At 39.7% G+C, this 24,226-nt stretch overlaps 1 protein-coding gene across 1 annotated transcript in view; it reads right to left on the bottom strand.

Moving 5' to 3' along the window:
* Window positions 1-3,655: 3,655 nt before the first annotated feature.
* pdhx (pyruvate dehydrogenase complex component X) overlaps window positions 3,656-24,226 on the bottom strand; it is a 77,815-nt gene continuing 57,244 nt past the window's right edge. The window contains exons 8-11 of the mRNA XM_088934707.1: window positions 23,100-23,158; window positions 17,980-18,138; window positions 9,379-9,443; window positions 3,656-5,155 (exon numbers count right to left, since the gene is read on the bottom strand). Of these exons, the coding sequence (XP_088790833.1) occupies window positions 4,891-5,155; window positions 9,379-9,443; window positions 17,980-18,138; window positions 23,100-23,158 (548 nt within the window). The 3' untranslated portion in view covers window positions 3,656-4,890. The remainder of the gene's footprint in view (window positions 5,156-9,378; window positions 9,444-17,979; window positions 18,139-23,099; window positions 23,159-24,226) is intronic.

The following is a 24,226-nucleotide window of genomic DNA, read 5'->3' as shown; positions in this document are numbered from 1 at the left end:
AAACTCCCTAAATTCCTTTCATGTGTTTTATTTTGCTAAGAGAAAAAAAAAGAAACCGCTTAAAAGGCAAACATTCCCCATGACTGCAAAGTTCAAAGGCAGTGCCTTGTAACTGAGGGATGATTATTTCATTTTTCTTTTACAGCACCTTCCAGTCCTTCTGTTACTAGGCGACGGCGGAAGGCTGGCTGGTGGAAGCAGAGGACAGAACACTGAAGCTCTGTCGCCGCAGCTGCATGTGGCCAAAAAGCTGTCTCTCCACCATCGAATATATACTTCCTTTCTTTGGAAGCAAAACAACGACCTGAAAGGAAGTACGCAGTGTTCCTGTTACAGATGCAGGAGACTCTGCTGAGAGCTTGCATGGCACTCGTACGTCAGCTAGCACAGGCTGAATGCAAAATTACTTGGGTGCAGGATGTACAGAGTCACCTGCAAGGCCAGCTACCGAAAGCTGAATTTCGTTTTGTCTCTTGACGTACAGTGTTTCTCTGTGCACTGCAATCACTCCACAGAACAAGCACTTCTGGGTTAGCAGTGGAAGAATTACACTAGGAATGCCCTTACAGTAGACTAGTGTGGAGATTATTGGTGGTATTTCTGCACTTACAATATATTATTTACGTTTTATTTTTACATGATATTCCACTCTGTTTGACATTTATAGTATAGTATAGTAGTAACAAAAATATCTGTGATTTGCAAATTTATTTTACCATTTCCAAATCACATAGAAGCATTTTACCTGGTGACTCACTGTATCACGCTACTATAAATATTATAAATAAATATTTAATCTTTGTAATTGTAAGACACTTGAGGACAGTTAGCTCACAAAAATCAGGTGCATGGAGAGGAAAATTAATGCTAATGTTACCATCATTTACACACAACCGTATTGACTTAGCAGTGGGTAATAGAAGTTGCATTGTAATTAATGCAAATATTAAGTCTAAACTGGTTGGTTAAGCTCATAGAAGAATCTTTTAGAAAAGCAAATAGAGAGAGACAATCATATAAAAAGAATACGAAAGATGTAAAACTGAAATGGTCTATGTAAAGCATATCTAGCCAGACAGGTCAAAGAGAAAATATCTCCAAACTGTCAGCCTCGGTTATACCCACCTGTCACTCAGGGCTGGTTGCCATGGACACCAAATGACAGGAGACCTGGATCACCTGGAGGCAGTTATCATCTCTCCCATGAGCAGGCTGCTCGGACTCTCCTCAGAGCTATGATATAGTTTGGACTTTGAAGCTCCCTGGTTGCAAGCTTGTTCCCTTTGTGTCGACTCCTGTGTATGGCCCAGATCACCTGACCTAGCCTAATGTTCTGCAGCGCTACAACGTCTCGCCTGTTTTGGATTTACCATTTCAGACCTTTTCCCGGTGATTTCACTAGTTTTCACCTCACTGGCATGCCTGCAGCTCTGCGACTGCTGTGCAGCTACCTGGCTGCGTAGCTGCTCGCCTGTGATTTATGCTTTGCACCTTTGCATTGCTACACCACTATCCCATCTGCGGCTCTGCGCCCCTGTCTGTACACAGCACCGCACTGCGGCCTCTGTCAGCACATTAGCCTCTCACTCTTGTCCATCTTTTGACTCCCAATCCGAGCAGCGGGATTGTTTCACAAATACTTACAATTTGCCTTATGTCTGTGCCTTGTATTAAAATTGTTCCCCTCAACAGTTCACTGCTTCAGGTTGTTCTGGAAGGAGTCAAGCAGAGAGCACATTATTTGACTTTAGCACTAAGGACTCTGTTAAACTAACATTTCATACCACAGGTTCGTTCCAAACCATTGACTTGTAGTGCGCACGTCACATCCTCCTACACGTAAAGTGGTTAGGAATACTTTGGGATGAAAAGCGCACTATAAATGCAAGGTATTACCATGTTTAATACTACTTAAATCAAAAGGAGACACATTCTATAAACATATACAGTAATTAGTGTCAGGAACCACATCACAAATGTGTCTGCAAATGCAACATGCCACCCTATTTGTCTACAGTACATGTTAAACCTATTCCAAATTTCCTGTGATACACTTCAGTTTCATATAAAGCCCCATATAAATACATTGCTGTCTTGTAAAGCTGGGGCCCTGGGTTCAATTGCTGGGGTGCTATTGCTTGGATTTGTTATGTTCTCCCTGTGTTCACATGGATTTTCTCCAGGTGCTCCAGTTTTCTCTCACAGACCAAAAACATACTGTTATGTTAACTGGCGTCTGGGACAATTGGCCCTGGTATGTGTTTATATCTGTGGGTGCCCTGCAATTGACTACTGTCCTGTCCAGAGTGTATCCTGTCTTGTACCTGCTGCTTGTCAGGTGAGGCTCGGGCTCCCCTGCGGCCCTATATTGGATACAGTAGACAGAAATGAATGGATGCAGTCACGCAGTGGCTGGCCACAATTCCCATCTTTGCACAAGTTTGGCAATTTTGCACAGGAGCAAATGGCATCAGGTAAGTTCTAGGTTTGCAAGCAGCTGACAGTCACAGTTTTGATTTAATTAGGGCTCTTATTGAAGTAATTGAAGGATGACTTCAATTATGTAGTACAAGACAAATTATATTTTTAAAAAATAAAACAAAGAATGTAGCAGGTAAATTAAAAGGGGCCATTTAGCCTTATTAAAGCCAAGAATAAGGTTAATAGCTCAGCAGGAAAAACGCAAGCAGGCCAAGGGAACACCAGAGGATGAGAAGAGCAAACCTGAACGTGCTGTTTTCTGCCACATGGCACTCACATACTGCTTGTTCAGTAAGAGAGGATTTCAGTTTTGAGTCAAGTTTCTTTTTTGTGATGGGCCTCAACCAGACAGCTGTTCTGTGATTTTACACCTGCATGGAGAGCTGTCTATCTGCAGGCATAAATGTGTTTGCAGGTGGAAAGATTTCAAATTGGAATTTTAACAATTATTTTCATGCATTTCTTGGTTTCTGATTCTCATTAAGGTACAAGATGATGAGCCTACAGGCTGAGCCTATTAAAGTCTGGAGTATTAATGATATCTTTTGTTCAGGAACCCAAAGTCTATGAATATCTGCATACACATTTGAAGCACCCTACAGTTTTTTTCATATTAGCCATGAAAAAAGGACAAAAAAGACTGGAAAGATTTATGGATTGGATAATGTGTTTTGAATTTAAAAAATTATAAATGTTATATTGTAATCATAATAACATTGTACGGAGCAAAGTCATATTCTCCATAAATAATTAACTGAATTCCAGAATTAAAATAGAGGGCCACATTTATTCACGTCTCTGAGTATTTCTTTAAATAAAATCCAACAAAAACAATACAACAATATTGTGCTTTTTGGAAGTGCAACAGAAACCTCTGAAATTATACTGAGCTCACGAAATGTTCTGAGTGTCCCTGAGGTAACATACAAAAGTATTCCAGTAGTAGCACATTTCAGCATTTAGGACAAAGCATTTGACCATTGTTAAGGTTTAACACTTCTTTGAAGACTGCAGGCAAATGATCATGTTTGATTCTTACTTCTGGCAGGTATAATATTGGAAAAAATACATATTTTCACCTCGTGCAATTAATTTAAGGTTTCATGGTACTAGCACAACAAAAGCAATCTTTGAAGTGATGTAATGCAGCTGGAAAGAAGGAAAAACACACATATTTGCCATGTTACGTCATGGATATTAGTTTACTCATTTAAAATTACAGAAATTACAAACCACTGTGCAGATAGGAATCTTGCATTTATGAAAGTTCTAACGGTTCCTTATTTTGTCCGCATGAGATTTTCATGGACAGAATCCCCAGGAAGAGGTCACAGACGTGCAACATCCTTAGGGCTCTCTAACAGGATTACAAAACGCAGTCAGAAAGAGTTACAGCAAATTATTTAAGGGACTATGAACAAAAAGTGGGCTTAAACAATATTCTTCTGCCGGGGAACAAAAGTGTCATCTTAGGTGTATGTGTATGCACCTGCTCATTTTACTATATTAATTAAAATTAACTACATACAGTATATGTTTGTTTTCATGTTTATTTTTATATCTCATATGAAAATTTCCAAATGCTGCATTCCAGTGCAAAATGAAATTTTCAAGGCTTTATAAATATGTAAATGCTTCTACATTGAAGTGCGCAGCTGCTAAGCTACAGTGAAGATATGCATTGGTGAAGAAAGGTGCTTCTGAAAACCTGTAATAAGTCAGACACGGTTATCAATAAATATGATAATAAATTAGGCTATTTTTCTGAACAAACTGTAAGCTTTGTATAGTGTGATGCCCAACCAAGTCTGTTCCCAGAATGGAAAGACACAAGACTTCCAGATCTGGTCTGTATTCCAACTAAAGTCCCAGTTGCTTAACTGTACCCATTATTGCCTTCAGGTCGAGAACATGATCTTTAGCTAAAGACTCAAACATCTATAAAAGCCAGAAGTATCGAGGTTCTCAGGAACCTGGGTTGAAGACCAACATCCCCTTTGGGAAGCTCACTGGAGCTTAATTATTATTTTTTAAGGGAAGGAAAAGGAAGACTTTCCTAATTTCAATTAATAACAGCACCCCCCAATGAGTAAAACCCCCAGGATCTGAGATCTCTACTCTTGATCCATACAGGTTAGATATAAAAGTTCAATGTGTTAGGAGAGGATTTAGAGATGGTAAATTCCTCCTCTATCTCTGTCACTCCTCTCTCACAAGGGGAATATTACTATGGAACTGCTGTAGAATCCAAACAGAGAATCGTGAACTGCATAAAACAAACTGAGGGGGTAAAAACAAAATAAATTTGACTTCTCCAACTCAACAAAACTGCCCATCAAACCCCTGTTGTGCTGGGTTTTGCAAGACTGTCAGTGCCCCTTGCCCGCATCATGGCATCGGAGTGCCAATTCACACCAGCGCCATGCGCTGCGGCCGCTCCAGGTTGGCACGGAACTTGTCCAGGAACTGGGAGGCCAGCTGGTCATCCACGAGCCGTCCGTCACTGGACAGGGTGACGGTCAAGAGCTGCCGCTGCTGGACTGTAGGCCCACCCTCTGGATCCAGGCAGGGGAAGAGCTCGGCCTGTGAGCGCCCCACTGCCAGAATGCAGGCCTGAGGAGGATTAATCACTGCGCTGAAGCCACTGATGCCAAACATACCCAGGTTGGAGATGCTACATGATGGAGAAAACAAGGAAGCAGGAAGCAGACAGGTTACAATAAATAAAAGTTCAAACAGTTCAAGTAAGCAGCTGCATCAGCATGCATAAGCTGCAAAGGAACAAGTTAAAGATTTATTCCATGGTAAAAAGAGAAGAAAAGAGACACAATGTTTCCACAGCCGAAACGCTGTGTTTCCTTCCTTCTTTTCAGCAAAGTTCAAACAGTGCAAATCCAGTTCAGATCATAACCTTGTACTGTGTATTGAGGGTGTGAGCCACTGGGAAGGGCAGATATGGGAAGAGGAAAATATGGACTTCCCGGAGCTGAACAATTTCAGTGGTATCCGTCTCCCAGATAAGCATTTGTTGCAATCTACCACCACAAAATCACACGGAACAACACAATTAAGTACTTTCAAGAAGCAGAATTTTGGTTTGAAATCTAAAATGAGTGCCCTAGAGGGTCCACAGACAGGACGGATCAGAACCAGTTACATTCAGCATTGCTATCTTCTGTGAGGATGGAAGCTGAAGTGTGAATTGTTTGGGAAATCAGTGTCACATGACTGTTCTTAAAAATGTCTAGTCCAGAGTTTAATCTGAGTGTTCTGGTTTCCTCCTAGTCTGAATTGTCCCTTTGTGTTTCTGTGTGTGTGCCCTGTGGAGGGCTGATGCCCTGTCCAGACTGTAGTACCCCTGTGCTTGTGGATTAGGATCAGAGCTACCAGGAATAAGCAAGTGTCTGGTAAGAAATGGGTAGATGGATGTTTACACAATGGATAAAAATTGCACTATATCTCAAATTCTAGCAATAGTGATAACAGCCGCTTTTGTTGCTGGACTGAAGTTTTGCAAAGGTCTGTAAAAAGCGGTCAGACCCTCACAATTTGTAATTCTGATGTTTTGCCTTTATTATTATCAGCTTCTATTAACGTCTATATATTCCACACAAAAGAGAAGTAGAAGCTATAGTATATTTATTAGTCTTCCATATTATGATAGGAAAGGCGTTTTAAATAACTCAGAACTAGAAATATAATATGTTGTGTAAGAATAATCATCATTATTGTTCAATAAAATCAATTTAATTCTGTGTACACAGAAGGACTGTGGCTTTTTGACAGTATAGTATCCCTAGGGAAAGTGGGAGTTATGCAGGATTCAGATTTCAGGAGAACATCTTCTATTTACATAAGCAGCAGCAAACCCCCCCTCTATAATGCTGCACTCTTTCAACCACCCTGAGCAGCACTGCAATGCTGAAGAGCAGACTGCAAAAGAATAGCTGCCTATTTTCTGCAAAACAAAGACTTCAGTCACGTTGGCACTGCAGCACTTACCCATTAAATTCGTTTTTTTTTTACTTTAAAAACCGCCTGAGGTAAAACTAAAAGCGTATTATTTAAGATCTTCATATCGGAAGAGAGGTCTTCACTTGCTGTCTGTAACGCATGATCAGGCCATTCGCTTGTTTTTCCTTTTTAGCCCCACACCACAAATAACACAGATCTTGCAAGGAAGGCCAAGATAAGCACCCAGATACCTGGCCGACACAACCCTGGCAATCCAGGCATCACATAGTGTACATGCATTTGCAGTGAAATGATAGTGATTTTACATAAATTACTGTATAGTCACCCAAAAAAGTATTTTCTAAATATTTCCTTCTAAAGTCATGGTGTGTCTTAATCACAAGGGAATACAGTGTATATAAATACAGCAGTGTCTCCACATTTGGGAGAGTTTGTTGCAGAGAATCATCATGAATAGCAAAAGAGATTGAAGGAAAAGACAAAGATTACAAAATTCTCTTTATGCCATTGACACTAATCCAATGACATACATTTGCAAGATAAAGAATTAGAAAATTAAACAAAATAGATCCAGAAATTTTAGAAATTTTCCTGAGGTTTAGTAATCAGCACGTACATTTTTGTATAGTGTTTTTTAATAGCAAGGCATGATGTGCTCTATTTGGGTTTCCTGCTCTGAGAAGATAAGCAAAGCCCAGGTTCCTGTGATTTTCGCAGTAAGAAGTCAGTGAGTCTCTGGAATCATCCTCCGCCAGCAGAACAGGTAGCTGCTTGCAGGACTTCCTTCAATGCCGATCAGAATGAGATATGCAAATATGAGTATCAGCTGTTAGTCGGATAGCAAGGCTGGCACCTTGTTTCCCTTTGTGATTACATTAAACGCTTCCATTAAAGGGTAAACAACTAACAAAGAAGGTTTAGGCATCCCTTTGATGGAGATATTTTCTGTGGATTGGAATGGGTGGCTTTAATCTTCTCAACCCCCTCTACCCAGTCCACACACCAAGCAACAACACAGCACTCATCAGAAGAGTTTAGCTAGCTGACGTGATGTTGGAAACTAACAGGAAAGAGAATGAGAGGGTCACATGGAAAACTACTCATGGAATTCTTCAGGAGTCCTCCGTGTGGCTGCACACAGTCGATGTGCACAGGGCCTTGTTTTAGCTGTATGTTTCACAAACGAGGGGCTGGTGTCAACAGCTCAAATAAGTTGCCACCAAACTCGCTGAACAATTCTTTCATAAAAAATCAACAATAAATTGCATACAGATGACATTGAACAACTCCATGTTTCCTAAAGTCCTGCATACCTGAGAATGCTGGCGTAATACAGCAAGTTGTTCCATATGATTGAAAATGAGAGTCTTCAGTGAAATAATTAACCTACAAAACATCATCTGCTATCTGCTACATTAGGGTGGGACCTGTGAAGCAGATTATAACTGGTGTGGTTAGGGCATTAAACCACCTGAGCAACAGAATAGAATGACTAAAGTGAACACTGATGTGTAACTCTTCATATCTGAGCCTTTCCTATCACATAGAAGAATGGCTTTTAAAATAAAAAAGTATGTTCAATACCTCCAGATGTTTCAGGAAGAAGGATACCAATGGCAAAAGAAATGTATATGCTGTCAAAGGTCATGTATTTGTGCCCTTGTTATAGTCCTTGCCCTTGGGCAAGATCATAGCCTCCATTTCTCCAGTCCCACCTGTATAGAGGGGTACCCTACAATGAACTGGCATCTTGTCAAAGAAGAGAGTCTTGTGCTTGTGGTCCACTTCACATCACAGAAACTGGAAATAGCTCTGGACATGAGACTCTAGGCTCCAGTATGGACTGTGTGTGTTCACCTGCTGAGTCCCTGAACATATTATGACATGGAATTGATAAAAATGACTTTTCTTCCCTTTGTCATTTTTACACAGATGAAAATGCAGACTGCAGAATTTTACTGTAATTTAGGATTGAAAAGCCCCTCCTATACAATGGGTGATATTTTTCTGACGAAAACACTAATTGTATTTTGTATGTTTTTTTCAACAATTCTGAAATGAAGCAACCATGGTTACTGTACAATGGAAGGACAATTCTCTTTTGTGCTAAAGAGGCAAACACAGCTGCTGTGAGGAATAATAAGCATGTGTAATCTATTGTTGCTTCAATAAAGAAGCAACCACAGTATTTTCAGCAGTAATAGATACGTCAAACACAAAAAGAGAAGCCTTACTTTAAGGAAACAATTTTTAATATAAATTTGTTCTGTCCCTCTGGGTCATTAATTTTAATGAGTACAATTTTGGCTTGAATGCACACAGCATCTTGATAATTTACAACCACCCTTCCGCATACACTGGGATTGAGAGCTCATCATAAAAACAGTAACAGCAACTACATGTTAGAGTAGAAAGGAAAGTCTAGGGGCTCCTCCGTTGCTCCTGCAGTGAAGAGACTTGAGGTGTTTGGCCCAGATGTCGTTGGCTGAGCCTGATTTATGCCACCAGCTAACTGTATGTGTGTTTCACTTGCAGGGAAACTGAGCCCCTCTGGGTGGACCAATGGACTCCTGCGCTTTTCTGGATGACTTCCCTGAAAGGCACTGTGGAGCTCACAGCCCGTCAGGAAGGTCAATGTCTAAGACAGGTGAGTGTGTTTGGGGAAAAGTGAAAGTTACTTTTCTCCCTGTGCTGTACAGGGACTGCAACCGTGAAGATGAATGTTTTATGGCGTTAAATCCCAGATGTGGGCCTAATACAAACACAACAATATACTTTTCATTCTGAACAGAACAAAATTAGAGGTGCTTTATAATAAAAATTTTTACTTTGCTCCTCTGCGTGACCCCGTTACAGACTGTGTCACATGCAACTCTGATACCGGTATGCATGGGGATCTGCTGAAACAAACAGAAGGCTTACCTGAATGATCCACCCTGGTATTCTTCTGGAAGCAGTTTTCCATCTCGAGCCTTTTGGGCCAGAGCCTGAGGAAACCCGAACAACACCGTTATGACTGTGGTGTTAGAGATGATGCAGTGATACAGACCAGAAATACACTCACTACAGCAGTACATAATGTTCACACAAAATTAAAGTCAACCTATTATTAAACTATTATCAAGTGAACATTCTTTACAAAGTGCCTTTTCATGTGTGTGATTTTTAAGAACTTTGTATTTTAAACATAACTGACAGGTACATGTTGTACTTATTATACACATTCCCACACACATCTCAGAATAATGACTAAAACCTGGGCTAAATATTGCAACGTGGTTTTGCATTGTGGTTTTTTCTCAGCCTTGAGGAAATGGATGGTAGGAGGTCATGCTGTGTACCTATTTAGTTACAGAAAAAGCAATAGTACATTTCAAACAAGTCTATTCTGGATGGCTTGGTTTGAGCTGAAGTCTGAGGTATTTTGCAAAAGCACCACAAACCCACAATATGAAAGACATCTAAGAGCAAAGCCCAGGTCAAACCCCTAAAGGAATTCAAGGTTAAATAAGCACAGCCACTTCCTCCATCAACCACACCTTTCAGTGAGCCTCACTGCACTGAAGAAAGAAAGCAAGAAATAAGAGTACATGTGAATGTTAATAGGTTACCCCTGAGATTACTTCCATTTCCAAGGGACTGACAAGATTGTAACAGCAGGTAAAAAACAGTACAAAAATAGATCACCACAGGTAGAGGTCAGCTGAAAACAGAAGAAAATCCAAAATAAGTGATAAGTGAATCAATTAAAAACGGTAGACAAAAGCCCAGCTCAGCACTATGTTGTATCATGATTTAGCAATCATCATCTTTCCATTTCCTGTCCTATTGCAGGAATGTCTGATCTGCACATCGCAATGGTTCTGCCCAGAACATGCTACTTTTTCAGGTCTCTAATTTTCACAATAAATATTTCATGCAAACCTTGACATCACAGTGGGTCAGGGGTGTTACAGTGACACAATGTAGAGCCTTCCAAGTGGCTCACAGAACCACAATCGGACCTCTATGTCCATGTATTTGAGCCTGGGAAAAGTCACTTGCTGCCACATGCCGTTTTGATTTCATTGATAAAATGCAGTTTGTCATGTGCATAGAGATCTTACAAACGCCGATAATCTGTCCTCCCAGTTGTTTCCTTGCTTTTTCAGCATATCAGTTATTTTTTACAGAAAGATCAACTCTTACTTTATACAGCATATAACAAAATTACATCCATCTTAGAATGAGAATAGACATTTAGATAGGAGAATACATAAGTTTGTTATGTAACTTCAAGTACTATTAATATTCAAATTAAATTAACAAGTCATACTATTTAGCAGTTCTAAATGTAGATTTAAAGGCAGGTTGAAAGAACAGAAATAAATGTTGAAAGCAGTCATCTCTGCTGATCTCAAGTGAGAACTTGTCACAAGAGATTTTGATACTGATACTGATTTTTAGTGTAGTTAACAAAATCCCCCCATTTCCTTGGTCTTTCAGATTTATACATATAATTGCTAAGTAATTAGCTATGATATTTATTATGTATTTTAGATTTCTGGTCAGTTATTGGTATATCAGAAGACACACTGACATTATTCATCTATGGTAGAGTTTGAGGGTAGTGTGGAGAAGTAGTTCGTACTCTGGATTCCAGACTGCAGGGTTAGGGTTTAGGTTAAGTTTTAAGTTCCTGTGTTGGGGACTGCTCTAATGTTCCTTCACCACAGATAACACGTCTCTGCAATACTTAGTAAGTTTGGTGATCCAGGGTACAAGAACAAGTAAAGGTTCCTCTGCAGCCTACGCATGCTGATGCAGTTCTCCACTCGAACTACTTCAGTGTTGCCATGGTTGCTTATGCTATCATCCTCTCTATATACTCTCAGAACATGCCTGGATACACGTCTGTTAAATTATTTTGTTTATTCATGATTTTTTTCTCATGACTTGACGTGGTGAGGCACATGCAGGAGTAACTCAGCCTCTGTGAGCTTGGGATGGCTACGACACTGCCTACCAGAAGCGCCAGGAGGCAGTCAGTGGACGAAAGTAATGCGAAGAGGCAGGCGGGGCCGGTCTCTCACAATGCCCTGGATGTGGACAGATTGAGGATGTCGTGCACGCCTTATCTCACAGTTTCCTGCCTGCAACCACACTGCCTGCTGCGCCCCCCACCCCCAGTCACTGCCAACCGGTATTGTTTTAATAAAGCTACCCACCTGAACTACTTGTTTTAATAAACGCACACAGGCAGTGCCAGTCTGAATAGCCTAAATGACATCAAACAAACAGGTTTTGAGTCTTTCTTGTACAAAGGCAAGAGAAACACTTCAAATAAATCAGATCTATTCCAGTGATCATGCAATCCATTTTCTTTTTTTGTTTATGTAACCCCGGTAAACAAGCTGATTAACAACTGCCAATTCCAAAGTGGGAGGCTAATAAAGAAACAAAGAGCTTCAGGTATTACAGGTGACTTCAGGCTAGTGTTTCTCTGCAGTGTTTTAGACAGTGCTTACATTTCATTAATGCCTTCATAACCACAGTACAGAATGAAACTCTAAACACAAATAGTTATTAATAAGTTAGCCTTTTGCTCACTTACAGCCATGTGCCATGAAGGATCTACGGATATACTGACCTAAAAGTATTGACTTGTGTCCGAGTCTCACTGTGCTTCATCAGCAGGGCCCTGAGCTGGTGTTTAGATTACAGGGCTTTCCTCCCATGGGAAAGTGCCAGGTAATCCAGACAGCCACAGCTCCTACAGACAGACGGGCACTGTCTTTGTTACAAAGGTCTCACAACTAACTGTGGACTGAAACAAGTAGATTGGTTAATTACTCCACAGACCATTGCATGTGACTTGAAAATGTTACACTGAAGACCTTTAAGGTTCATCAGCTCTGTTGAATTAATAGTTTGATAAAATAAAAAAGACACCTAATTTCTGCATGTTCATAAAGTATATGCACTGCTGTGTTATATTACGTACTTTATTATCCACTACTGTGGACATATTATACACATATCTACACATTAGTTACATATTGACCTGCAATTACATGAAAAGAGAGTTTTGCAGATTGTGCATGAAAGGGAATTACTCTGTGACTTTGTGAGCACTCAGCACAAAGACACGACACATCACCTTCTAGGCAGGTCCCTTCGTGAGCAGCCCAGACTGACTACTGCCGTGATTTCATAAAAAGACTCTTGTCAGAACCATTCTATTGAATACATGAAATGGCTGGATGAGATCCTTCGGATCAATATATTTTAAAAAAATACACTAGATGGCTGAATTGGCTTTGTCAGATCCTATAGTGTGAGCTGAAATTGGTGGAAAGGTGAACCTTGCCCTTGCTGTTGGTTGTTTAAATGCTGACGGTGGTACATCTGTACTATATTTACTGTGGAACATACCCACCTCCTACCACCTATTCACTAAGATGTCTCGCACCCACCCAAGACTGAAAAATTTTTTTGGCCAACAGGAGTCAAAATGACTACAAATTGGAACATAAAAAGCACCAAGCCCCACTGTGAGCAACACAGAAGTCACTGTGTATCCAGACAGGGAGCTGAGGGAACCACAGGCACTGTGACCAGCTCACAGCATGTGAATAGCCTTACACTCTCCTCCATACATGAGAGAACCTGGACTAAGGCCTTATTCAGAAACTGAGCAAGATCACATCCAGCATAATCCAATGCACATAGCAATGCAACTGAATACTGCCACAAACCTGTACATTGCGAATCAGACACATTTACGCTAAAAACACAAGCCTGCTTTTTCGCCTAGTATTTTAAAAAGGCTTTGAGAAAACATGATTGCAATTCAAGCTGAGTCATGTCCTTTAGATCACGGTAGAATGACAAAGACCCAGCATGGTAATTCCCATGACTTTTTTATGGGAAAACATAATCTAGTCACACATCAGTGATTTAATTTCTAAACTGGGATTTAAGTGTCCTTCCCAGATAGAACTTCTTAAAGTTGTTTCTTTTAACAGAAATCAGGCAATAACACAACAGCTGAGAAGAAACTAAATTCTGCCCGAAAGCTAGAAAACTGTCTCCCATCAAAAAATTATTTAAAGCTTCCATTGCCATGAAGTGAAAGAAACTGTGTTTAAACTCTCCATAATGACTAACATAAAATAGATTTTTAAGTACCTGTTTATGCGCAGGAGTGGCAGTGTGGTGTGGTGGAGAAGGGCTGCTCTGTAGCCGAGACCTGAGGGAGACTGTCCGACTAATCCCACCCTACACTTGGCGACCATTTTTACACTGTTATTTTACATTGTAAGCAGTGCTTTGTATGGAGCATTTTGCTGTTTGTAAGATGCCGTTATTATGTGAGTAAATGTGATGGTGTGTCCATTAAATACAACCACTTAAGATGCTTCTTTTAAAAGCGAAGTGAAAACTGTTGCACTGTAGTGCAAAGGCAGTGTGAATGGAAATGATTCAAGTCTGCAGCTCGGCTCTCTATGTGCAGCTCAATTCTCTCTGCTGCAGGGAACACGGTTAAAAGCTTTTCAATCTAGTCAGAGTAAGGTGAGCATTGAAACACATCTGTTAACTCGCTCAATATCTGTGTTGCAGCTGTCACGGACAGTGGTGAGAAAGATACATGAGCTTAAGTTTGTGCTGCAGAACTTCTGGGTCTGGCTTTTACTGAAGCTTATTTATTATTATTAATTATTATTATTATGCTTAATTATTCTTATTAAACTCAGTTCTAATTTATTACCTGTTTTAAGACAATGATGAAAACACGAGATGTTTAGGAACAGTTTAGGAACTGACAGCTGCCTTTAGATATAAATAATTTTGTTTACTGAATTGCTTACAATAGTTTAAATTTTAATTAACAGTGTTTAGTAAAGTAATTTAATGATTAATTATTATGGTTAAACTACAGGGAAAACTAACCAGCCAACTCATTTTACTTCTGATGCTGCAGTTTATTGGCTGTTGCTACATAAAGTGCAAGCTGTTTAGCAAAAAAGCACCGGAAAGAAGTATATTTACTGCAGTATTTTGGAGTACAGAATGATTTTTTCCCTAGCAGAACCTCCCAGGTATGCACAGCATACAATGTGCATATATACCCTTCAGGATATCTATGCTGTCTTGTGTTGTTTTCCGAAGTCTGATTCTACTGATGTCTATTGACTGGCAGTCTCTCTTCATCTCGCAGGGCACCTAGAGCTGCTCTTGTCTTCCAGCCACCCTGAGAGAGGCTGGGTCTGGATTCACCTGCCGAGCTGTGCATCAGAAGCCCTTCGTGAGCTTTTTTAATTGAGCATGTTGTCGACAGTACTTTCAACGAAGCAGCTCTGGGAAGACTCCAAAGGGGAGTCATTATTTTTTGGTAAATTACTCAGCTCAGATTATGAGCTGGCTCTCTGCATTCACAGGTTTACGGGATCGGGGTGGTTTGTGAAGCTCATGCCTGCCTCAGCCTTTCTGGAAGGGCTGAATAACAAGGCTGATAGAACCCCGAGGTGCTTCTAGGGGTGACAATGGGAAAACCACTGATGAAGAAAAGTAAAGTCCCATTATGAGTTGGTGACAGAAAGAGCTACAGTGAAGTTACTTCTACCACACTTACAGGCTACGAGGATAAATAGGTTCTAATGTCCTCCACAATAACACTAACAAGCCTTCATAAAAACAACTTGCCACAAATCTCCTGTTCATAGTATACAGCAATATCACTCCTTTATGCTAAAGAACAGTGGCACCTATTCCTGTGCCATGCTGAGGAATGGTATACTGCCACAGAGTCAGTCATTAGAGATTAGAGTCATTAGAGTCATTAGAGAACACATTGCGTTCAATAGAGAATGAGCCTTGTAAAACCAGGAGAAACTGAGAAATACGAAGCATGCCCAAAAATGGATCTGCTTAACACAAACAAATATAAATATATATAAAACAAACAAAATAAACTGTTAAAAATAAATGCACAGAAAAGGAATTACTGCAGATGTTGGTAAACAGCTCACCTATTAAAAATGCCTAAACTAATTAAAATACAGCTGACGATTCATGTACTTGCAGTTAATGAGCATCAATTAGTTCCATTTGCTTGCAGTTACCTTGGGGAATAAACAAACATTTTTGCTGAAAGTAACACTCCTAATTACTGGATTTTAGTGACAGAAAGTAGAGCAGCAGAGCTCATGCAGTGGAACAAATGTGTAGAAGTCATTGATGGTAAATGACTGCAGAGTACATGACACACCTTCACAAACAGCTACAGGCTTTTCCCTGCGTCTTGCATCATCTTCTTTTGTTTACTGACTCAGTGTTTCTTCACAGTGACAAACCCACCACTAAAACCCCATGCTCATCCGTGCATCAAGAGGCCCTGCTTGTTGAAAACTATAGTAGCACAGCAGTATAATATATACAATATTATTGAAGCAGACCACCTCCTTGTTTGGAGGTGTTAGATTACGTTGACTATGTCATGATACCCATACACAAAACTGTGTAACCACCTTCTTGCTCTGTTAGGGTGCAACATTAATGTGCTACATTAAAATCAAAGACAAAATTGTATCCATCTACTGTATTTTCTAATTCTTTCATCCAGTACAGAGTCACAGTTATAGCCAAAGCCTAACCCGGCAAGCAACGGGGGGCAAGGCAGGATACACCCTGGATGGGACACCAGTCCACAGCAGGGCAGACAAACATGTACACACTCACACCAGGAACGAATTTTCCAGAACCCAGCGCTGTGAGGCAGCAATGTGCTACCTTGCCTCCCAAAAAATTATATTTCCAGAATTTAGAAAATAATACAGTACGTTATTCTGAGACCAAAATGGGTATTTAAACAAACTGGATTTAATGTAAGTACTGTACTTAATATATTCAAATTATACTGAAAGGCTAAGAATAAGAGTAAAAAATTCCTTACTACACTATATTTGTCTTTTTGAACCATGTATATTAACTTAAAGTTCTCAAAGAAAGAATAAAAGTTGTTGGAACAGTACAATACAATAGTCCCCTTCCATCATGTACTCTCTCAAAGTTTCTGCTCAAAGGAAGACTGAAGCAGCACTACATAGCTAAAACAGAGCAACTGTGCAGGAGCCTCCTCCAGTGTTATAGATCTAAGCAGTACAGAGCATGACATCAACAGAGGAGGCCTTAATAAAGCCAGGAGGGATTAATAAAGACAGGAAACGATATCACGAAATGAGACAATATCAAGAAAAGAGGCATTAATAAAGACAGGAGACAATATCTACTGAGATGCAAATAAAAACTATAAGGTGTAACTAAAAAACTACTAAACAAAATTATGCAACTTATTATTCCAATTAAGGTAAGGAATGCAATGCCCCTTTTAATTTTTTTTACTATGTGTAAACTATACAATTTAATTCTCTTGAATTTTGCTTCACGGTTTATCCATCTCATAGCTCATTCAACAAATTTCCCTCTGCAATTTCCCTCACGGAATCAATAAAGTATCTATCAATCTAAATTTAAAGACACAATCAACACCTACGTTTTTAGACTAATTGGATACCAGATCACTCGGTTTCAGCTGCTCTTGTACAGACACTTTTTGCTTTGACATTATTGTTCTGCACTAACCTTCTCTTTAACTGCCAAACATTCCTAATTCAAAGGATTAATGAGCTGCATCCTTAGTCAATAAAAATGCCTTTGGGGAGTGGGGGCAACTGTACTACTGCTGCAAACCAACACCCATAGGTGTACATTTTCCAGCAAGACAATGCATGACCACACAATACTGGAACTACAACAGCATGATCTCAAAATACACTTCTGACTGTGTGTCATGTTTCATATTAAAACATGACTCTGTATTTTTGTTTGCATTTTCTGTGGTTTTGTTTTATATCTATGTTTAAAATAGTCAAAAGTAAAAGTTTTGTCATCAAGCCCCCAGATACTGGAAAAACAGGGTGTGGTTTAATCAAATATGCCGGCTAATGAAATATTACTCCAGAATGTTACATGTAAATATGTAATATGTGTATATTTAACCTACGATAAAACTTTAGAAGTGCTTTAAAATATTGTTTGTGTATTCACCACTCACATGCAGACCACATGAACCTGCTTGTAGAGAGGCAGGAGTGGAGAACTGTACCGTTATCATCTAATGATAATGATTTATTTTACATGTTCGTACACTATTCACTTTTCTGGAGTTTAACCAAAATATGACTTTTCAGTGACTCATCGACAATTTTGGTTTATGCAAAGCAATTTTGGAATCACTTTCTCTCCTTAGAATTCACCACAAACTTAAGAAGATCTGCTTTTGGTGCCGTAATACCAGATTGCCATTTGTGCAGGATAACCAGAGGTAAAGGCAAACATCACCAAATCCTTTCAATCCTTTAGACCTACATGTTGAATTTCTTCTGGGCATCAGTATATATTTTTACACACTCATCTGTAAAATATGCCGTCACTGACATTATCGTCATGTGCCTTTTCCGTGTGGGTGAAAAATCCACCCACCTTCGCACTGGCTGCAATCTCCTGCAGACCCTTGTCAGCAGCATCCCGGATGATGGGAGTGATGAGTCCCCGATCCGTTGCCACAGCTATGGAGATGTGGATGGTGTCCAGAGCCTTTGGCCCTTCTGCACTCCATGTCACATTCACTTCTGGCATCTCCTGCAAAACAGTGAGCAAGTGAGAGGGGGGCGTGGAATCAGCATAATGCAGCCATCACCATGATTGAGTGGGGATGGTGTTGATTGAATGATGAATGATCACAATGTCGGATTTGTGTCAGACATCGTACTTCATTTCCGATCTGTACAAGCAGAATGACATGGATATTGGTAACCCCTTGGACATCTTCTCACATCTCAGCCGCTGAGCTCTATACTTCTTTTAAAGTTGCCACTGGCCTCATGGCGGCATGCATCCCAGACCTGTTTCGTTTCCTCCAGATGTGGCTGTATAGTTTGGAGGGACAGCCTGATATAGGCAGTGTCTGGGTCCTTCCTTTTCATAATGACTGACTTCACCACTCTCAAAGAGATACCAAGGATCTTTGAAGTGCTGTATACCATTCCCCTTTCCAGGGATATGTGAATTAAATTTCAACTTATGTGAACCACTATTATAGCAGGCAGATGCTACTGTGTGTGGCCACTGTGTGGCTCGTTAAGGTAATTTTGTGCACCTACTAATTAAGATTTGTCACAGCAAAGGGGCTGAACACTTATGCAATTATAAAGTTTCCATTTTTATTTCATATTAATTATCCATGATTTTTGCTTTGAATGCACAGGGCAGGTTGTGTGAATAAATGTGAATAGCTATGTAAAGGTGTCATGACAGAAAATTTGAAAGCAATAAAAATTAAAAATTTTGATAGGGTCTGAATAATTTTGCAAGGCACTGAATATCCTGAAAGTGTACATATGTCACTATTATGACAGTTAAACACTCAATTTCAAATATATTTCAGTCTTAAACTGACATATATAGTTCATTGTGTAAGTATACACTACTCCTGTCAATGATATCACATTCTGATTAAGCAAAGCATACTTTTTAAAATGAAGATTTTATATTTTTAAACTGTTAGGACCAGACTGAACATTGTTTTATACAAAGGAGAATGAACAGAGGGCAAAATGTGAAACAAGCTATATAAACAGAAATTTGCCGGTTGTATAAGTATTTAGCCCTCTAAGTCAGTACATGCTGCACCACTGACAACAACAGCAATTACTATTGCCAGTGTTTTTGCACAGGTCTCTACCTGCTTTGTACAGTAGGGTTGTGTAAGGCTGCCAATTCGTCCCGACAAAATTGCTCTAGTTCTAACAAGCACGTGGGAGATAGTTGGATTGCAATCATCAAACCTTGCCATAAATTTCCTATTCATTTCAAGTCTGGACCTTCACCTTACCCTTCTGCTACATGCAGTATATCCCCCTTGGGATTTTTCAGCAAAGGCTTTCATTCTTGTTGCTCACCCATACAGGTCAGCTTTGTTTAGAGAGTGGGATGGTGTGGATGAATGAACGGTGACTCATCCATTCATCCTCTAACTGCTTTATCCAATACAGGGTCACAGGGGCCTATCCCGGCAAGCAATGCAAAGCAAGGCGGGATACACCCAGGAACATGGGGAGAACTCACAAACTCCAGGCAGATAGCACCACGAGTCCAGAGTTGAATCCAGGGCACCCAACGCTGATAAGCACATCACCATCCTGCTTCCATGAATAGCATCTCAGACTTGGCAAATCTTTCAGTTGACTTTGCAATGGTGTCTCTAGCCATGTTATTTCCTGGGGGTGCAGCCTTATGTAGGTAGTGTTTTGCCGTTATGAGACATTGAACTTGCACTTGTTAATTATAGGCTACACTGCATTCAGAGGGATACGTAACCCTGTAGCTCAGAGCCTCTCTTCCATTTTATCACTGATTCCCTCTGTTTGAAAGCTCTCACGTCTTCATGGTCGATTTTTAACTATACTGTATGACTATAGTCTATAGTCGATTTTTAACTATATGACTATACTTATAGTTGACTATAGTAAACTATTCAACTGTTTGAAATTTCTAAATGAATATATTTTTTAAATTGATTTACATTTTCCATGTGATTTTTAAAAATTAGATTTATATATAAATATTCAGGAAATGCATTGATTAATATTTCCATGTAGGATTTAATGGAAGAATTATATTTTCATATCATCTATTTATAAAAATATAGGTTGTTGAGCACTAATATGAATGCACTATGTCATATTTAATGAGGGTTTAAAGGAATATGCACTTCTTCGAAACCAAATGACAAAATACAAAACAAAAAAAGATCACGGAATTTCGTAAGATAATTCAATGCCCATTTAGTCAATAACTCTTCCTTGTATTTTACATTTTCTTTATTTCAGTACACAGATTCATGATAAGCAAGCTGTTAACTGTGTGTTGTCATGGTAATAAGCTCCTTATGTGCAAATGGTTGAGCAACGCGATAACAATAAAATACCCTCGTCTTCAATTCAAAAACATATCTTGTAGATTGAATGTTAAATATCTTTACCATTAATTACAAGTCAAAAGAGAAGCTGGAATAGTGCTTAATAAAGTTAAAATAATATAGATTAAACACAGGCCTGATCTGTTCTACTGTCGCAGCACACTGGTTGTCATGCTCTCCAACCATGGATACTGGCAATGGGACAATGAGAGGTAATTTTGCCACTTCTGTTCCTCTGCGGTCAGGAGTGACTCTTTTAATATCTAGATCAAGTATGTTGTGATTGCAAAACATACAGCAAAGCTGTGATACTAAAAGAAAATGATCAATCTCCCCGAATTTTCAAACATCAGCCTAAGGAAACCTATCAGACACTATGAGCAAACAAAAATTCAGGTCAAGCCATCCCAGCTGGTCTTGATCATTATCATACTGTCTCGCTATGGGAAAAAATACCTGTTCAGCAGTGCCCTTTTTTGAGTTGATATATTTTCAATGAATGTCAAATGCCTCCAGTGGAAAGAAATGAGGCGGACCTTTTTGTGCTGTACATCAAAATGTTTCCTTGTAGACAAGACTCTGAGACACAGAAGTTATTCTTTCCTGTAAATCTATGAAATATTCTCTCAACCATTAGAAGAAACAAGTAATAACAGAGATTAACATTTTAAAGCAGAAAAGCTGGCGGTCTAACTTTTACAAGACGCATCTGCCTAGAAATCTTCATGCATGGATGTTGCTGAAGCAAGCTTTTTAATGAGAGCATGGAGCAGGCCTGTAATGCTGTTTGATTAAAGCTCATTCCCACTTTTTTTTTAGACACACTGAGAGGTGGTCTTTCTCAGAAACGCGCAAGGGTTTCTTTTTAAAGGGCCAGCTCTCACAGTGATTTGTATCGCAAAAACTACCTGGCAAAATTCAGAAGAACCAGGCAAACAAGAGTGGAGGGGGTAGTATAAAATGCGATATTGTTGGCCTTTTCAAACTAAACAATGGCTGATGATTCTGTCTATTGTATCAAAATTATATTCCCAAGCCATTACTTTTTGTTTCCTTTGAGATTCACCACTGTCAGCCTTTTTTATTGTATGTCTTCTCATTGACACAGAGCTCATTTGTGTATCTGATGTGAATTAGGCTGAAGAAACCTAACCCAAAACACATCGGGGGGCCTCATGGACAGGTGGTGAAAAGCCTTTAAGACCAGACGTGCCACTCACTGCATCTTTGTCAAACATATTGGTCTGAGAGCAACAGATCTCATCTGTGCAAGAGTGCCCTTATGGAATGTCCTTTGACCTCTTCTGGTAGAAGAATTTAATAAGCACAAAACAAAGAAGGGCTTTGACTTCTGTTGCCAGACTGTAATTGCCGACTTACCAGTTCAGAGACATTGTCCTCATAATAATAAGCATTACACACATAATAAAATGCACTTGTAGGTGTTTCCTCTATCTTTTTTCAGACAATATTCCACACATGCCACAGACCAAAAAACAAAGAGCATAAAAAGAAAACAGCTTGGAAACAAATTGAGATTAACTTAAAATCTTTCCTGTCAAAAGCAATCTGGACACTATCTAGGTAAAGATAAATTGTAAGTACATCACAAACAGTTGTAGGAATGAATGACATTTTTTTTAGAGTTCTGCAATTAGTGCTTCAAGTTTTTATGCCACATCTGCTGCTGCCACTATGGGAAATCGTCATGGAAATTTGAAGGCACAAAAAGCAGTACAGAAATGAACAATTACTAAACATTCTGCAGCAGCCTTGTCTCCAAAGAAGACTGTAGATATGAAGCTAACTCTGAATCCCGCAAGCTCGCAGAACTGTCCCGGAGGAGCAGAGAGGACAGCTGAAAACACCCAGGTGCAACAGAGCAGATCAGCACTGACACATTTCAACAGGGAACAAACATCAACCAACTCTAACACTTACACAGGAGATGATACAAGTATGGCTAGGAGTGTTTTTTTTACTTAACTTCCATGTCAGCTCAAAATCATGCAATACTGTCACTTAATTTTTTCTCAAATTAAAAAAAGGCTCTGTAGTACAGCTGAAAACTCTTATTTATGTAAAGTTTTAATATGCACACTCCTTGTATGTGCACACTGTATACAGTATGTGACAACTACAGTAGTCCCTTACTTCATTTCTATAATGAAAATGAAGGTACTGCTGTCCGTGAGAAACGCTGACTGGTAAACCAGAATGAGAACAGATGTAATAACCTCCCGAAACAAACCTGTTGTTGTCCCGAAACCACTCTGTTATCAAATAATCAACAAACAGCTGATGAAAACTAAAATGGTGGCACTGTCCTCCTGGGTCACAGAAATGGCTGAGAAATTAAATACCCTGACAACTGTATGTTGTAAAAATAAATAAAAAAGCTTGATAGTTTATGCCCTAATGTGTTTATATAGTTTTTGCTCTGTGTTTGGACAAAAGCATAATGCTTATACTATAGGTTCATGTATACTAGGAAAATTTGGCATACTTTTATGAGTCTTTAGTTAGAGAAGATGTATGCCACTCTTACTTAAAAAACACAAAAGGACTTAGAGAACTGAAATGAAGTCTGATTATTCAATAAAACCCACTTCTTGTGACTTACTTTCAGGGTAACAGCAGCCGCCTTGATAATGAAGTCGTTGACTGACACCTTGATTTCATCTGCAAAACAAGCAAGGGGCCTGTTAGAGGTACAGGAAGGGGTGAGATGGTCTCTTCAGGAGACATGGGATCAAGCAGAGAAAGTTCGATTGATTAATAGCAGATAAAAGGGAAAATAATCAATAAAACAAGTCTTGCTCCTCCCGACAGTCAATACATTAACCGCAAACTCCCAATCCCTTCTTCCTTTCCATTCACATCTCCCTGTGGATTGCTGAGCAAAAGGGTCATATTTTGAAGAGACCTCCATCGACCTCCACTGTGAATGAGACCTCATATCCCCTTTCCTGTTTTTCTTGCACGCGTGAGGGGTGGAAAGGTCATCTTTGAGTGTTTCAGCAGAGCCTTCTTAAAGGGCACCAGCGCCTAATCGCCTCAAAGAAAGCAGGCTTCGGATTAACGAAATACCTCAGAGTGCTGGCTTTTGTGCATGCTGTGTTTACTGGCAAAACTGTGTGGGACAGCCAGCAGATTAATGAGCAGGTCCAGTCAGACCACTTCTGAAGCAAATGTCAACACCGCCCGGACCGTCACCTGGAGGACACCCCCCCCCCCAATTCTAATTGTTCTAATTAAAAAGGGATTGATCACTCTGGCCAATAAGTACCTGGCAGGTTCCTGCAGAAATTCAAGGGTTGTTTTTAAAATCTCCCTGATTCACTCAAGATGAACACAAAAACAAATACTTGAGGATTTTATTCTCAATCAATCAGCTTATGTTCACTTTCCTCTCCAACACAAACCAATCTAAAAAGGATTTTTAAGCCCAACATAATTGGTTATTACAAAAGCCTTAAGACCTGGTCCTGGCAATGACTGCTATTATATATGGAGATGATGTGGAACTTCAGAAAGGCTCCTCTGATGTATCCATCCATCAGAAATTCTCATCTTCTGACATGCCGAAAGCTGTACAGCGCCATACGGAGAGTTAGCAGTGGAAATGTGGGACATCTCTCATGTTACCGAAAGCCTTCAGGCAATAAACAAGTCACGGGAGGTGCTATTCTGGCAAAAGCAGAGAAGAGCCAACCTGAGTCATGCCCTGTTGTGGCAACACTTTTAGTC

The sequence above is a fragment of the Atractosteus spatula genome, chromosome 16 (assembly GCF_055471065.1).
Source record: "Atractosteus spatula isolate fAtrSpa1 chromosome 16, fAtrSpa1.hap1, whole genome shotgun sequence".
Classification (NCBI taxonomy): Eukaryota; Metazoa; Chordata; class Actinopteri; order Semionotiformes; family Lepisosteidae; genus Atractosteus; species Atractosteus spatula.
Note: the sequence above shows the minus strand (reverse complement) of the source record. Positions and strands in the feature narration are given on the sequence as shown.